This window comes from Phaethon aethereus (assembly GCF_964289735.1).
Source record: "Phaethon aethereus genome assembly, chromosome: 3".
In the NCBI taxonomy this organism is placed as follows: domain Eukaryota; kingdom Metazoa; phylum Chordata; class Aves; order Phaethontiformes; family Phaethontidae; genus Phaethon; species Phaethon aethereus.
This window is the reverse complement of record NC_138576.1, coordinates 55,839,379-55,857,445: the sequence shown is the minus strand read 5'-3', so window position 1 is coordinate 55,857,445 and position 18,067 is coordinate 55,839,379. Positions and strand designations below refer to the sequence as shown.

The 18,067-nt window shown below is 41.2% G+C and overlaps 1 protein-coding gene across 1 annotated transcript in view; it reads left to right on the top strand.

The window, feature by feature from the left end:
- The window catches only part of FRK (fyn related Src family tyrosine kinase), a gene marked incomplete at both ends in the record, with an annotated part of 51,848 nt that extends 38,627 nt beyond the window's left edge, over positions 1 to 13,221 (top strand). Inside the window, 4 exons of the mRNA XM_081998526.1 lie at positions 3,455 to 3,613; positions 8,633 to 8,814; positions 10,998 to 11,163; positions 13,007 to 13,221. Coding sequence (XP_081854652.1) covers positions 3,455 to 3,613; positions 8,633 to 8,814; positions 10,998 to 11,163; positions 13,007 to 13,221 — 722 coding nt within the window. The remainder of the gene's footprint in view (positions 1 to 3,454; positions 3,614 to 8,632; positions 8,815 to 10,997; positions 11,164 to 13,006) is intronic.
- Between the last annotated feature and the right edge of the window lie 4,846 nt (positions 13,222 to 18,067).

Below are 18,067 nucleotides of genomic sequence, written 5' to 3'. Positions count from 1 at the left end.
GTCCACGTGACAAAAATTTTATGTATTTCATTTATATAAACTTCCTCAAAGAAGTGTATTTTAATTTCCGTGCCACTGTTGTGACAGGCTTTATCTAATCACTAACAAGCATGTTTGCTTGTTCTTAGACAGTTGTACTTTGCTTCTCTAGTTGTTAAAACCCAATCTTAGACAAAACACTAATAAAGCCACTTTTTTTTTTAACACCCTTTAAAATATGCAGGAAATACTTCATGATCTTTTTCACTGGTTTGTTATGATTATTATTATTATTAATTACTTTTACAGAGTAAAGAATGATTTGCTGTTATTCAGCTAACAGAATACCTCCCTCCCGATCAATTTATTGGAAGTTTTCATATGTGAAAAAAGTGGTGCTTGATTTCAGTTTGTTGGAAGAAGTTTATAGCACAATTAAACTGTGTGAAGAAATCCTGTAATAATGATCCATAGAAGGCAGGTGATTTCACAGATTCACAGATTCATTAAGGCTGGAAAAGACCTTCAAGATCATCAAGTCCAACCATCAACCCAACATCACCATGCCCACTAAACCATGTCCCAAAGTGCCATGTCCACATGTTTTTTGAACACCTCCAGTGATGGTGACTCCACCACCTCCCTGGGCAGCCTGTTCCAATGCTTGACCACTCTCCCAGGAAAGAAATTTTTCCTAATACCCAGTCTAAACCTCCCTTGGCACAACTTGAGGCCATTTATTCTCGTTCTGTTGCTAGTTACTTGGGAGAAGAGACCAACACCCTCGTCACCACAACCCCCTTTCAGGTAGTTGTAGAGAGCGATAATGTCTCCCCTCAGCCTCCTCTTCTCCAGACTGAACAACCCCAGTTCCCTCAGCCGCTCCTCATAAGACTTGTGCTCCAGACCCCTCACCAGCTTCATTGCCCTTCTCTGGACACGCTCGAGCACCTCAATGCCCTTCTTGTAGTGAGGGGCCCAAAACTGAACACAGGATTCGAGGTGCGGCCTCACCAGTGCCGAGTACAGGAGCACAATCACTTCCCTGCTCCTGCTGGCCACACTAGTTCTGATACAGGCCAGGATGCTGTTGGCCTTCTTGGCCACCTGGGCACACTGCCAGTTCATGTTCAGCCGGCTGTCAACCAGCACCCCCAGGTCCTTTTTCACCGGGCAGCTCTCCAGCCACTCCTCCCCAAGCCTGTAGCGTTGCATGGGCTTGTTGTGACCCAAGTGCAGGACCTGGCACTTGGCCTTCTTAAACCTCGTACAGATTTGGTAGACCCCAAGCTAGCAAATAGTTTGTCCTTTTTAGGAACAACATGTCAAATTTTGCCACCAATGCTAAATCGCTAGTCATGCTTATAGATTTACCTTTGGAGGCAGAATACCTCACACCAGACAGCTTCTCTGTAGACTTTAGGATGATTTCCATGACAAATGCATATATCTTTAAAAAGGTAAGCAAATGGACCACAATATTAAATCATTATCAAAGTGAATCCAAACCTTATAAAGATAACCCTAGGCTTTTCTTTGAAATCTGGGATTGGTGGAAAGTTCAAATAACAATGTAAAGATTGTCCTGCTCTAAACAGGAAAAGGACATAATGTTAGCATTACAGATATTTGGTGCTTTTCCACCTGACTGTCATAATCTCTGCTTTATCCCGTCCAAGTATGAGTCATTTACTTTTCATGTGGGCCCCGCTTTCCTCTGACAGTGACAAAAGGAAATGGGTATTACCTGTACCTGCTGAAGTGATGTATTATTGGCTGCTATCCACTTATTGATGGTACGGAAATCCGTTGTCTTTCACCATCTCTCCTAATGGCATCCTATAAAATATTGTCAAACTGGACCCTGTGGGATTGCCAAGGAAAGTATGAGGACATGGGGGAGAGGAGCACCTGTCCCTTCCAATAATCTTTGCTCTCACAAGATGCAATGTCAAGTGGCTATTTTTTCATAAAGTTTGTGTCAGAAGCATTTCTGAGTCATTCCTCTTGCATTGATGTACATCATTGCTGTGTTTTGGGAAATACATTGGAGCACTTTTCAGGAGGTGGCATTCAAGGCAGGTGTTGAGTGAAGGTGGCCCAGGCTGATTTGCCAGTTCACTCTGTAGAACAGATTTTCTGGTGGAGTTTTATTGCTGAGCCATTTAGCATCCTCCCAGCATTTCACTTCAATTAAACATCCATGTTTGGAACAGAGCCAAACTCCCAAATGAACCTTGTCGGTTTCCTAATGTTAAAAAAACATAAAGACTTACTCTTGCAGCCTTGGCTTCGCAAATGGTTCAGTCTGCTTACACTAAGAAAACAGCTTGTTTTTAAACATGGCATAGAGCAGACTAGACTTGGGTAGATCTTTTTCTCCCCAGAACCTTCACTGTAATCTTTTCTTAATGAAACTATTTTGATATGGGAGGAAGGAAACATTTGAATAGTTGTATAATTTCACATTTGTTTATAACAAGTATTGTGAAGTAGATGTTTATTTACCATCTTCCTCAAACATCTGAGAATATCTGATCACTACTGGATCATCCATAGAGAAAGCTTTTCCTCCTTATTTGTGCATGGTTTTTTTCTAGTTAGTCCCCTCTTAGGACGTATGAGCTCTAATGCTAAATTTGCCACCATCTTCAGCTCCCTGTGCCATTTCTCTATTGTTTCTTTGACACAGTTTATGAATTGAGTCACACAGATGAATACATGTATATGAATACATGTATACGTATATGACTGTATGATTGTATGACTATATGGTTATATGACTATATGAATATATGGATATATTAATATATTAATATATATATGTATAGAACTCGAGATATTATGACCTTATATAACATTTTCAAAGTTGGGATCGTTAGCTGTTAAGATACTCTGCATTCAAGGGAGTGTAAAATTACTGTTACATCTGTGCACACAAATAGTTATTTGTATTTATGCATATAAAATGCACACATCCATTCCTTATATGCTAAAGTGATTTCAGTGCTTTCAGACTTCTGTTGCTGAAACAGAAAAAATAGTGCAACAAATTCTTACTGCAGCACTGTTTTTCTGTCAGAAATTTTATGTTCATTACCTATGCACTCTTACCTCAGTTTCTAGCCATTTTGTTAACCAGTGGTAACATAATTGTTTGCTTAAATTATATCAGTTAACGGTCTAGCCTCACTTTTTTCAGCCTGGGGGAGGCCTGAGGGAGGTTAATTTTCACCTTTATGTTTCTGGTAGTTGGAACACATAAGTTCTCTGTCCCTGCACAACTGGCATGTTTCACTCATTAACCATTTATTTCAGCCGCACTGTCTGTTTTCTGTGGGAACTGTGAAGATTTGTGATGCTAATGTACTTTGAAAGACAGAAAACAGTCTCAGTTATTCCCTTAAGACTGCCAGGCTGGTAGGAAGGCTTTTAATAACCTCAGCTTATGTTTTGTTATATGCTGTTGTTTCAGGTTCAATGGATCCAAAGGACTTTCTGAGGGAAGCACAAATAATGAAGAACTTGAGACATCCAAAGCTTATACAGCTTTATGCTGTTTGTACTTTGGAGGACCCAATTTATATTATTACTGAGCTGATGAGATATGGAAGTCTTCTAGAATACCTTCAAAGTAAGCAAGCGACTATAAACTTATTTCACAGGGTGCCACAGCTGTCAGTTTGGTAAATACACTAACAGAAAGGATAGAAGTACAACACTCTGATTTAATATAAAAGCTACATTATCTGTTGTGTGTGGGGATGAGAAAAGAGGAAAGTGGTTTATGAATTTTTGACATCCCAAAGTATTTGAGAAGTAGGACAGAATCACATTCATAGCTTGACTCTTGCCTTATAATGACCTACATTTTTCCACACAGTTCTATGAGTAGATGGGAACATACACTGACAGAATAAAAATATAAGTATACAGAAGGATAGGTCATCATATTTGACATGAAATAGAGGCACTTCCACAAAATGTACTTAACAGCTTTGAAATCTATTGCTAGGCAGGGATAGCCTTTCACTGTGAATTTGTTGCATCAGGGCTTTTATCTCAACAGCACTTCAAAGTGCTCTTTTGAAGGCAAATAATAATTAAAAATAAAGTTGTACAGCCTGGAACAGACTAGCATAATGACTGCACTTTAAGTTCACCCCCGCTATTGAGAAATGCTTGATTCTAGTGCTGTTACCCATTTTCAGTTTAGCAGATGTCTCTGAGATGCTAAATATCTCTAAAGCTGTAACGATCTCTTGAAGACAAAATGTTCATTGTGATTGTCTTGATAAATTTCTTCTCTGTCCCCAGCCCATAAGGCAAAGTCCTGTGAAATACCACAGACAGTATTTGCCATGACACAAGCCTTCCCCCATCTTCTCTGTGGAACCATTTTTTAAGTGAGGCTCAGTCCAGGGTTGATTACAGCGAAAGAAATCTCTGGTAGCGGGACAGCCCCACCAGGAGCTGTGCAGAGAGGGGCTGCAAGAAACTTGGGCCAGATCATTTAGGTTTGTTGGCATTTAGTGGCCAGATGTAACAAGGCACAAATTTCCTTTAAATTCTTGTCTTTCTTTGGTGCCTTTGTGTGCAGATTGCTGCTTCTCTAATTGAAAGGTGCTGGCACATCAGGAAATGGTTGCTGCACATGAAAAGGTTTATTGCCCCGGAGGAATAGCTCTGAGAAAACCAGGATGAGTCACAGCTATTGCAGAGGTGAAAACTGGCCTGTTTGTGCACTGAGTACAACATGTCCAGGACACATCAGCGCTGCAGCCTGTGTGTAGATGAGTTGCCAGCATATGCACAGCAGCTGCCCTTGCTCTGGGCAGTGAATGTATGCAGCCTGATCTTTGCCGAAGCTCTCATTCCTATAGCCCTGCATCAGAGAGAATGTGGAAAGTCAGTAGGTTTCCAGGCAGCTGTCGGGATAACCGTCAAAATGGCCGGTTGAAACCCAGCCTAGTAGTATCTCTCCTTGTCTGACAGCCTATGCATAACGGGATAAACAGAACTAAGAGGTGGAAGCAGAGATCTGGGTGCTTTGATAGGTACTGGTCAGAGAAAAGTCAATGCTATCAGGGAGAGTAATAAGGAAAGAGATTTGAAGCTTGTGTAGAGCTCTGTGACTGGAAGTGATATGTGTTGGCTGGCAGTCAGTGTACAGCTCCTGATAAGCATTCTTGAGACTCAGCCACTGCAGGAACCAGGAAAACATTTCCAAAATGCGGCTGTCTCTGTGTGCACTATGGATAAATATGGCAAACTAGAACAGAGGGAAAGTCTAGCGATCATTCTTTGATTAAATTTCCCCTCCTAGAAATGCATATTGTGTTTTTCCAGCTTTAAACATTCCTAATATTTCATGCATAGTGACTATCACATTCCACCATAATGACAGCTACTTAATAATGATGGGCATGTGAATTGCCTGTGCACCCTGAGAATGTACAGGATCGGGATACTTCTTGATGAACACCGCTATGCAGGCTTACTGAACTGCCACCGGTATGAGAAAAATGCATCTGAAAACTTTTTGTTACTATTGGATGTGAATGAAATTGTCATAAATGTATGAGTGTTTTTATCAATTCTGATAGACCTGGGACTTGTTCTGGTGGGGATGCACTCTTGAAGTTCGGTGAATTATAATGGAGGCAATGCTCTCAACTGGAGAAAGTGCTGCTTATTTATTTATTTATTTATTTATTTATTGTCAGACATCTGTCAATGAGAATATTTTCCTGTCTTTCCTATATGAGATATTGTGGTTTATTGCTTAGAACAGGGTGCAGATCCTAAGCCTTCTTTAATATTTTTTCTAACAAATTTTTCATATAAGGGTGATAGTTTTGTCAAAAAATATTAGTAAAAAGGGACATGGAGGCATAAAATTTTCTTTATAGGATAAAGAATAAGCCACAGGAAGGTTTTATAAATTCACCAGTAGTGGCTGGTTTTGAGTGTGGAAGTTATATCAACTTTGTTTTTTTTGTTGTAATATTTCCTCCTTTAAAACACTTTAAAACAAACTAAAGCATATGTATACCCATATGAGTACAGCTGTAAACCCTTCCAACCTGCTCTGAACCAGCCAGATGGGACCTGGCTCTGATCTGGAAACCTTCGTAGTTGTACTAATGCAATGCTGTGCTTAAACTTGCGTGCTTTGGCTGGCCCAAGCTGGGAATGTAGAGGTATAGTCAGAGACTATAGTTGTGCAACAACCATACATGATTTGCACTTCAGGTCCCAAAGAGTCTCATGCTTCATCTCTTTGCACAGTTTGCAGCTCCTGATCAGCTGAGGCTCCTCCTTTCAGCTTTCCCTTCTTTAGCTACAGAACAGCATCAGCGCAGAACCAGCTCACAAGAGAAACCCTCCAAGAAACTGCAGCAGCCAGGGCAACGGTGGCCTCTTCTGCCCCCTCAGCCCACAAGCTAAAGGCAGTAGGTCAGCCTGGTCTGGGATCCCAAGCAGGCCCCAATGGAAGAAATACTCTTTGAGCTGCAACTCGACCATTAGAGGTGGATCTCATCTTTGTCCTTTAACACGGTGCACCTGTGTGTTCTGCAGGGAGTAAGACAGGGATGGCTTGGCAGCTCTGTCTCCTATTCTGCACTGAAGCAGCTCATTAAACATAAGGCATGTGAGTCATCCTTTTTTGCTGTGACATTGCTCTGTTCTGCCTCTCGGAGCAAGCTGGTATCAGGCCAGCCTGGAGCATCAGCAGAGCAATGACAAACCTGTGTTCAAGTCTGGCTGCAACCTTGTCTGCTTTCACCAGGAGGTACTTCATAGCCTGTGCAGATAAAGGAGCAGTGTGAAAGGGAACAAGGAGAGAGGGATTTTTAGCTGAGTCACATAAGCTAGTTTCTAAAACCCAGGTACTCATTCAAGGTACTTTTATGTATTTAGTTATTTTCTGATTACAAGCAACATAAGGATCTTTTGCAGATTTATATCTTTGTCCAGCAAGCTGAATAATAAATGTTGATGTCTGCCAGTTATCAGAACTGCAACACTTCAGAGTGTGGTATTTTTCCGTGGCCTGATGATGGATTTTCTTGATGGTTAAGCCACGGATTTTCACATAGCCTGATTTTTCTCCCTCTCTCTTTTAAAAGTCAAGGCAGCTATTAAACAGATGTGTGGGAGAGGAAAAGACTTTCTGAGTCAACAAAAGAAGTAAATAATCTTAGTGCTGGATTATCATGACAATGGGTTTAGCCTCCAAAAGGAAGTAGGACAATACACCTACAGGGCAAATTTAATCATTTAACACTCATTTCTTTTACCTATTCATCTCAGAACATCCAGATGAGCCGGAAATTCAAGGCCTGCAGATTGCAGAATAGATTAGTAAACAATGAAATTTCACACTCTTCATAAGGCGTGATTGCAAGGCTAGGTCAGATAAAATGCCAGAACTGAAATAGGCTATGCAAAACAACACTAAGACACACTTTCACTACAAATCAATTCAAAATAAGCAGCAGAATACTGCCAGCTACAAAAGTGTTATTTCTTTAACACAGACACAGACAGGAAAAGTCACCATTCTCAATGAGAAAGGAGAATTGCCAATAAACCTAGCAGTGAACACTCAGCTTTTCGATAAGGTTATGGTTCTGAAACATAAAGTTGAAACTGTTTTGAGTATTAGAGGCTACAGAGGTAGGCAGGCACTCATGCTTCAGTGGAGCAGCTTTTGGATTTGGGTGACAGTAATGTTTGAATTTGGCTTGCCTGGATTACCTTGGGGTATAAATTCTTCGCTATGAGGAGGTCAGCTGTCCCCAAAATGCCACAAAGGCCCTGAATTCGACTTCTAATGTGTTATACCCCAATGACTTTTCTTTGGTACCTGTCTTATTAGTTATGGCTGCAGTTTTTCATGGCCCTAAGGCTCTTTTCTTCATTTGTGGAGGCAAGTTGCTCTGCTCAAAGTTTTACTACTTTGTTTGGACAGCTGATCTTTGATTGCCCAATCTCTGTTTCTGGGACTTGCTGATCTTACAGTGGTGAGAATGGCATGTACATTGCTTAAGAGAATCAGGCAGCTTGAAAGCTGCTCAAGGAGTCCTACTCTTGAGTAGCAGCAACAGAGATAACAGCATGAAACACTCAAGTGGACTGGAAAGTGACAATTAGAGTTACACTTGAGATCAGATGGTATACTTCCTAGTAAGAATCATTGGAGAAGAGAGAACCAGCATAATTTTGTGCTTTTCCATCTTCAGTCAGCTTTGGTTACACCCAGTGAGTATTGACATTAACTCTTACTCACAGTTTGGAACCGGTTATACACTTGTCAGAAAGGCAAACATCATTACTACGAGGAGATAAATGCCTTTTACTTTAGACTATGTCAGATCTCCTTCCAGGTCTAGATCAGCTGCTGCATTTAGTATCTACTTTTTTAGAGAAAACGGGACAGGCATTGTTACTCAGTCATCATAAGAATAGCTGCATGACTTTAAGTAGTGTCATTCACTACCCTCTGTCATTTGGTCTAGCTGTTACTTTAATTGTACTACACAGTTTAGTTGATTTATGTTGGCTGTTTGAACCAGTCAGCTCTTATGTTATTTACATGTGAATACTGTGAGCATTATGTTAACCTTATAATTTTCTTTTTAAATAGAAGATGCAGGCTCCCAAATCTTCCTGCCACATCAAGTAGACATGGCTGCTCAGGTGGCTTCTGGGATGGCTTACCTTGAATCTCAGAACTATATCCATCGGGATCTTGCAGCCAGGAACGTCCTTGTTGGTGAACACAGCGTTTACAAAGTGGCAGACTTTGGACTTGCAAGAGTTTTTAAGGTGGGTTGTGAGAGGGTGAGTTGGCTCTACTTAATTCTGGGGAACAAGGTGGAAGACATCAACTAAAGGATGAACTGTAGCCTCTGAATTGCTGCGTTCAGGCAAAGGCATGCCCGGGAAGAAAAGGACCCCTAATGTGTTCATTTATATCTTTTACCTGCCTTATCCCATGCAAGGTTAGAAGCTGGCCTGTGCTTTTGTGTCAGTCTAAAGATGGCATCTCAGTGTCTGCTTCCCACTCAGCCATCAAAGAAGAAGCCTGGCAAGCAATACCCTTTGCTGCACAACATTTATCCACAACAGTAATGTCTGGCACATGGAGAGAAATCACAGGAATGATGGCAAAATTATATTCCTGATTATATAAATTATATAAGGGAAAGGGTATAAAAATGTATTGACAGCTATTGCATCCTTTTTCACGTCCCCACTGCCTCCATGATGCTTGTGAGTGCAGGCAGTCATCACAAAAGGACCTTATTCCTCTCCATGACTAACAACAGAGTTCATAAGCGAGCTCTCAGAGATTTAATTCTGATGCAATTTCAAGTTCTTTGCCATTGCATTGTTTTTTTTCTCTAGCCCTTGAGGATGTGGAATGCCAAGTAACGCTGACCAAGATCACCTTAAGAGTGAGCTGTGGTTTAGAAATGAGATTTCCTACCTCTGAAAATTATTTGATCAAAGTTGGAAAGATTTGATTTGCCATATTTTATGGATTTCAATATATAATCCATAATTTCTGAGGTCTTATTATTGTTTTTATTGATTTATGTTCTTGCACCGAGAAGGAAAAACAGAGAAAAAAGCCCTCTGCTTCTCATTTGTTTTTTTCCGTTCAAGCAGCAGAAATTGAAGTTCATAAGAGAGTTGGATTTATTACATACTGAAGTATAGAATAATGGCTTGACAATGGCATCAAGGGACTTTGAAAGTGCTTTTTGCTTAATTTTGATTCGTCTAGTTATGCATAAGTTCAGATTGCACATTTTTTAACATGAAAAATATATATTTTTAAATGAACGATGCTTACAATGGGTACTTCTCCTCTGTCCTCACTAGAGAGTGTAATAATTTACAGGTGTTGACATTTCTTGTTAAAACTGAACTTTACTAAAATACTCTGTCATAGAGTGATCTTGGCAGACTTTCTTAGGAATATTCTGTCTCCTAAGCCAAAACACTAACATGGTAACATGCAAAGATCCCAAAGGAGTAGGTGTGAAATCTGTATTTCTATATGCATTAATTAGAATAATGAAATAATTTCTTGTTTCTAGAGATAAGTATTATGGTCAAGATGCCAACTGTATCAGCATGTAGATACAAGACACTAACAACCAGTCTTTTAAAAACTATCAGACATTACAGCTGACAAATGTACATTCTGTATTAAAAACAATCAAACAAAATCTTGTACACATTTGCCTGGATTTGCCTGTGAAAAACCTGACCAAGGCTTGCATGTGACTGATGTACACTAAATTACGTTTAGGAATTAAAGGGACAATAAATGTCCACAAAGTTTGGATGTCTGTGCTATAAAACTTTAAAGACATGATTCTACAAATTTGTAAGTAAATAATTTTTCTTTTTCTATGTGTCTTTCATCTTCACTTTACATGAATTAATTGGACCCACTGTAAGTTAATATGTTAATTTGAATGACTTGGAGTTTGTTCTTTGGTCCCCAAAACCTGTTTAAGTGATTGCTATCAAAGTCAATGGCCCTTCAACACCGAAGTAAATCACAGAAGAAAGGTTCTGAAATTCATTAGCTCTTGCTCTTCCCTTTTCTGTTTACTGAAGACCTGATGTGGAGCCATTTGATCTCTAGTGTCAGCAGGAAGCTTACACTGTCACTCCTGACAGACGTTTGAAGTCTTGCAAGCCAGGTCCAGAATTCACAGTAGCAGGTCATAATTAATCACAAGTCACTCCAACACTGTGTGCTCACTTGAAATGATAAATGCTTTAGAAAAGCCTCCAATGAACGGTAGCATTTCTCAACTGTGAAACTCAATTCAACAATAGACTTTAGAAAGTGCGTGCTTTAATACCATGAAAGGCAAATGCTTGGCTAAAAGTGGATAAGATTAAGCACATGCTTAGCTTAGTCAGGTGCTTAAGTGCTTTGCTGAAGCAGATCTGAAATCAGGCTTGCTTTGTTTTACCCATGACAGGTAGAAAATGAAAACATATATGAAGCCAGGCATGAAACAAAACTCCCAGTGAAATGGACAGCCCCAGAGGCAATCCGCTACAACAAATTCAGCATTAAGTCAGACGTCTGGTCATTTGGAATACTTCTGTTTGAAATAGTCACCTATGGGAAGATGCCTTATGCTGGTAAGTGCTTTTATCTGAAGAATGATGTCTAATGTTTTCTTGCTTTAAGAAGGACAAACAAAAAGGTTGAATGCCTGTACTACAGGCATGTTAAAGGACTAAAACTGTAAACACTGAAAGAGTGCTGTTCAGATGAGCTCCTTTTAGTGGGTCAGACCTTCTGGCTGCCCCAGGCTCCCTGGAAGCTTTCCAAAGGCTGGGATTAGCAGCCGTTCAAGCTTCCTCTCACTGGAGTCAACCTGCATTGCACAGGCACCTAAACCAACTGGCTATTTCCCTCCAGCATCAGATCAAAGATGCCAATTCTCGGACTGTAGAAAAAGGGAAGGTTTTTCTGTCCCCCCTCCTGCCCTTCGGGTTCTTTTTTTTTTAAATTTATTTTTTTGAGGATATCTCATGGAAGGACAGATTATTATGTGTGGAGTGCTGCACAAGGCACTTCAGGAGGAGGGTGTCTGAAAAATGAATCAGAGAGTTTCTATCCCCTTCCCTCATATTTGGCTATTGCAGTGGAAAGTCTTCATAAAGAGAAGGATCACAAGAATTAGGAATAAAATGTCACCAACCTAAAAAGTAGATCTAATAGTATGAGAGCAGCTATAATTCCTAGCAGTCTGAGAAATGCTCAAGGAACTGTGGCTGCAGTAACACAAGATATCAGTGAGATGATTGACTGCGACTCATTTTGTGCCGGTGAGGAGAACACAAGGGAAGGACTAAAGCAAAAAAAAGTTATGCTGCATCTGTACAGGCCTGAGGGGTGGTGTGTTCGCCATAAACTACATTTCACAGGGTCCCAAACTGGTATTTCCTGTAAAGGAAAAATTGATTTTGCTTTTTCATTCCCACCCTCACCTCCTGTGAAACTGTTCTGGAGAAAAAACCCAACCAACCACAAAACCAAAGCCAAAAATCCTCAACTCTTTCTTATACAAACTGTAGTTGTGTGCATATGCATACACACACATAAATAAACTATTCAGTTATAAATGATATGTAACACCATGATTCTTGGTATTTTCTGAAAATATGTTTAGCGTTACCCCTTGGCAAAGGCAGAGTTTACCTGTAATTTTACAGTAGAAAATGTCCTTTTGCCAGGGCTATTTGCTTACTTGGTATTACTTTCAGGAGTTCGACCTCAGTAATCAGTTAAGAGTAGAAGTTATGTTGATCCATGGTGGCAGTGGGCAATGTACAGACGAAACACCATTCAGAGATCTAAGGAAAAGAAGTAAAGATTATGCAATTCAAGATTTAAAGAGCAGAAAATTGAAAAGGAGCAGGACTATAGACTTAATATATAAAGGTATAGCAAAGGAAGGGGAACGGTTCTCCGTGACCCACGGTGACAGCGCAGGCAGGATGCCACCACATAGCTGCACCAGAGGAACCTTAGGGCTGTTAGGGAAAACTTGTTAAATGTGAGGAAAATCCAGCAGCAGGATGGATTTTCTTGGGAGATTTTGAAGTCACTGAGACTAGAGGCATTTAGGAACAATTTAAGCAAAATAGGTGTCAGAAAAAAATTTCAGCAAGCCCAGGTGGCAGAGGGAAAGCCTCACACCCAGACAAACCCATTTGCTACGCCTCTCAGAGCGGCACAGTCGGGGTGAGGGGGCCGAGAAATGATGGAGGAGGTTTTTAACTGCTGGTTTGGGATCTTCCGGTGACTCCTGCGGGCTGTTGCCGTTGCAGGGGGCCTGCTGAGGCCAGCTCTGCCCCTGGCGTGCGCGCGTACCTCGCGGGGGGCATCCCGCGGCCTGGCCTCAGTAAGGGACAGGGACCCACGGCATCACTACGCAGACCCCGAGTAGCCTGACGAACCCCTTTGGGCCTGCAGGTATGCCGGGACACCAGGTGATCCAGATGCTGGACCAGGGGTACAGACTGCCCCGGCCAGAGGCCTGCCCGGAGCCACTCTACCAGCTGATGCTGCAGTGCTGGGGCGCGGAGGCGGGCGGGCGGCCCACCTTCCAGGCCCTCTGCGGGCAGCTGGAGTGCTACTTCGAGACCAACACCTCTTCCTACGCCCATGCCCAGGCCGTGGTGACATGAAGCCCTGGGTGGGAGCTGAGGGACAGACGCCAGCAAACATGGCTGACGGGGGTGTGTGTGTGCTGTGAAACCAGCCTAACCTCAGACGTGGAGGTTATTAGGGGGTGCTGAGGAATTCCGGTACGTTTTCATCCCCGCGCCGATACTCAAAGACACTGAAAAATTTTTGCTGCTGGCAAGTGTTCTGCAAGACTGAGCATCAGGAAGCTGGAGGGGTGGGGGCTTCTAAAAAATAAAATGTCTTCTATTTATTTTTTGAACAACAGATGGCAAGAATGAGCAAATGAAAAGAGTATTATTCAGTAACCATTGTAGCATTTTGCCATTTCTTTATTGGAATAAACATTTGCTGCTCCTTAGATTTTTGATTCCTACCAGGTTGTTCCCGTGAAGGAGCGTGATGGCTCTGCACAGCAGGATCTGTGCTTCCAGGGTCCTCTCATTGTAAAAAAAATAAAAGTAATCCCGTGACCGTGATGATGGCAGAATCCAGATTAATTGCCTTGCTTAGACTTGAAGTATATGTGCTTTTGCTGTATCAGAAAATAAAACAGATGTTCATGGGAAAAAGGGAATTATTTTGTTCTCTGGATGCAAACAGTGATCTTTTTTAGTTTGTCTGCTGTTCCTCTTTTACATGAATAAACACATTTATTATTAGACTCTTGGAGCTGTTTTTTCTTAATGTTGTTAAATAGTGCATGGAACTGATGAGTTACTGTCCATTGAAGTGTAAGGGTTTGGTTTATAGTTCTTAATTTTAGGAATATTGGAGGCAAAGATATTTCAACATGAACTCGAGGTTGCCTTAGCCTTTTAGAGTGACACCCTTTCCTATCCTGCTGCCCAAATCACAGACCCTCTCCAAGAGGACAAGGCCCAGGGCAGGTCTAGGTATTTTGCAGAGGAACTGACACTCCATGCTTCCATCTTCTCCAGATGTAACTTTAATATAGGAGATTTAAATAATAGATCATCCATTTTATTTTGTTCCATAGGGAAATGGAGCCCAGGTGATGCTGCTAACAGTCTTTACAGCTATAGGTTTTATATTTTTTTGCCAGTTTTTCTAATTAACTACAATATCAGTTCTGTTAAAATCTGATATCACTGTGACAGTTTTATGTTCTCAGTTGTGAGGCTTAGAGAACCAAGTTCCAATTATTTACTTATGATTCATCAGTTAATTATTTAACAACATAATCCAGGAATTAAGAGCTGTACTGTGTTAACATAGTGTGAGTTCAGTATAAGTGTGCTACTATTTTCCTCTAATATCAAGAAAGGGTATAAACAAATGAAAAGATTCATTACTTTACAGGCTAGGCGGTTTTTATTACACCTTTTTCATTTTATTTTCTTCTCTTTATACTCGAAATCCATTCATCTCAGTGCCTTGCTTCTAATTTTTAATTTCCTTTTCCCCTCCTCTACTTTTGGAAGCCAGCACACCTTTTTTTTTTCTTTCATACACGTCTTTTATGTACTCGCTATTCAAAAGTCCTTTCCTTATTTATTGTTTTTCTCCTCTTTCTATCTTACTAGACTTAGAGTATTTCTAGCATTCTGTCTCCATTCACCTTCATTTTCCGTGCAGTGTTTCTCCCTACTAGCCCTCTTTATACTAATTACATTTGAAAAGCACAATACAGCGATAATTAATTGTCAGAGAATCCATGGGATTTTGGAAAGTAATCATTCACTCTGAAAGAAGAGGTGAAAGGGCTTTGCCAAACCCATCCTGATAAGAATTGGCATGGAAAGAACTGAGAGACTCCCAGGCAAAATCTCCTGCTGTCCTCCATCCATGTTTGTTTTGAGACTCATGCTAGCTGCTGGCTTGTGGCCCCCAAAAGGTGTTATTTCTGATTATCAAACCTCCATCCAGGCATCTCTCATCTGCCTAGGAACTGTGTTTAACACTGTTACAGTATGAAGTTAGCAAATCCCACAGAGTAGGTTTACGTAAAGAGAATAAGAATGTTGTTATTTGGAAAGAGCTCTGTGTCAGACTTGCAATCTCGATGTTCAAGCACTATTTCTAACATGATTTTTCAGACTGAAAACATTAAGAATGTTGCGAATAAAAGCTGACTTTGCCCAACTCAAAAAAACTGTTGATAGAAGAAACATAATCTTAAAAAGCACAGATGTGTGCAGTTCACAGGAGATAAGCTGCCAGGAAAAAAAAAAATTGACAGCAGGGAAATAGCAGATTATTTGGAATTCCACATTATACCAACTGGTCCAAGCTGCTCTGTGCTGGCCTCTGCCCTCAGGTGCAAGTCAGCAGGATCTTGTAGGACTCCACTGAAGCGACACCAGTAATTCTGAAGAAAGCACACCTGTACAATAAATACCTTCCTAAACCAACACATGGAGAATGGAAGGTCTGTTCACGTAGCTGAGTACTTTGTCTCCTTGATTTCTCCTATAGTCAAAGGAGAGAGAGAGGCTCCTTGAGATGGTGTACCAAAATTTCATTTCACCTCTGAAGCACCCCTGACAAGCTTCTCTCTCTTCGCTGCTGTAAAGGCATCCAGGAGAAATGAGGCTCTTTGCTGAGGGGTGTGTGTAATAACCCACGTGTTGCAAACTCAGATTAGCTGTTTCAAGCTCCCTCTGCCAAGTGTGGCCTCATGAACCACCTGTAGCTGAGAGGAGCAGAAAATGCAAGTGAGCTGCACCCTGCTGAGCTGTGTGAGGAGCGGGCGCCCGCGTGTGATGGCCTCTGGGTACCTGCTGCTGCCAGCAGGCGTGTTCCCCTGCTGCTGCATCCTGCCATTTTATCTCTTCTGCTTTCTCTCTGCGTGCTTGCAGAGCCACAGCTGGTTAGCGCAGTTGGGGTCTGCCAGCTGCCTCTGGAGCGGGCTGGCCCAGGGTGGGAGCCGAGCAGCAGCGCTGGCTGAAGGCAGGAGGTAGGTTCACTTTGGTGAGTCTCATCATAGGCCCTGCATCAAAGAAATTAGTTTATTATGTATTCATCTTAGAGGCAGCCTGTGCATATTTGGCCTCCCCAAGGTGATGCACTGTAGGTGAAGAGGCGCCGTCTCTCTCTCAATCCTGAACACCATCTCCACCCCATCGCTGTGTGTCCAGCGACCAGTGCACGGTCTTAGCAGAAGTGGAAAGCAAGGAAAGGCAGGAAGGCAGGTACGTTATGGGTCCAGGATGTTCATTTTTCTCTTGCACTGGGTTGCTCTGAGAAAGTCTGGTGCCTGGTAGAGCCCCTTTGCCACTATCAACAATCCAGCTGAGGCCAAGCCTGGAACCCTCAGATGCTGCTATGGTTCCTCTTTCTGTTTTAAATCCATGCGCTTACACCTGCTCCCTTACTTTTCTTGTCCATAAACTGCTGCTATACCAGTGAAATGCTGTCATTCTAATATGAGCTCTAATTTTGGATCTCTTTTTTCCCTGAGCTGGCAGGGGAACAAAGGAGAGAAAAATCACCAATGCAATGGAATCAGCAAGGCTCTGGAAATAAAGAGTAATATGGAAAATTAATAATTTGTTTCCAGCTTTTTGTCTCCATATTTTTGCAGTCAAATGGCTCCATTACCAAGAAAGACTGGAGGAAGAAGACAGCAAAGGGTGATAAAACTTTGCAGAGTTCAATTTGCTTACAGGCAATGCAACAAACAAAACTATACCTTTCCAAGTACAATTCCATTTTATAATAATTTTATTTATATGTCAGATAATTATAGTCAAAAGTCTTTGCTATGACTTGATTTAAATTAAACGTCAAGGCTATAATTTCCAGTTATAGTGCAAGGTGAGATGGCTTTAACTTTTCTCATTTTATTCTTGAGGCCTTTCATGTTCAAGGTTCTGCTAGAGCTATCTATTGCACTTGTTTTTACCTGATGGGTCATGGAGGGAAAATAATGGATTCAGTTATGAGAAACAGTAATAGATTTTTTTGAACTGACATAAATTTCTATGTTTAGATAGAATAAAAGCATCAGGAAGAGATAAGTTGAGTTTTCTACAATAGACTGGTCCTTGTGAAATTCACTTCACATAAATTGTACTGAGACGTCTTTTATGTAATGTTTTATTTATGTAATTCAGTTATTCTTTGAGAATTAAATCATTTTATGTGGTCTTACAAAAGATGACTTTAAAATGTCCAACCAGAAAGAACAAACCTCTATTTTTCTTAAACTCTCCATTCTTGAGGAAGTTATGGGGCAATGCAATTGAACTGTAAGTATTAGGGAGTCCCTAGTGTTTATTTTTAGCTCCTACTGGAGAACCTTTATCACCAAAAATTATGTCGGGATACTAAACCTATGATAAGGCAACAGGGGACCTTCTGTCACTTGTACTACTTTCCTTTTTTTGGCTATTGTATCTCATACTTGCTCTCCGAATGACTTGACTATGAGCAGCGATTTTCTTTGTGTAGATTTGTAACTTACAGTGTGCAAGGAACTGAACCAGCAGAGTGCATTATTTTATTGTGTTTCAGACTCAACAAACTGTCGGTGCATGGAAATGGAGCACGTGACTCATTCAAGTGATTGCTCCTTATGCTCTCCTATGTGCTTCTCTTTCACTCCTTTAAAAAGTGCTGCAGTATCACGTCCAGTCAGTGCTCCCATGGCCATTGCGACTCACTGGTCAGTTATTTGTGGTGTGTGGATCTTGGAGCAGGTAAAAATGGTGCACGTAAGAGTTGTGTTTCTGTGCTCACAGATGTACAGATGTGTGGTATATTTTTATCGAAAGCTGTGTGGCTTTCCAGCAACATCTGGGCCAGATGTGTTCTCCAGACTCCTGCCTCAGTCACCTGTTGCAAATGTTTACTTGGAAGAACTCTGTGTGTGCTCAAAAAAAA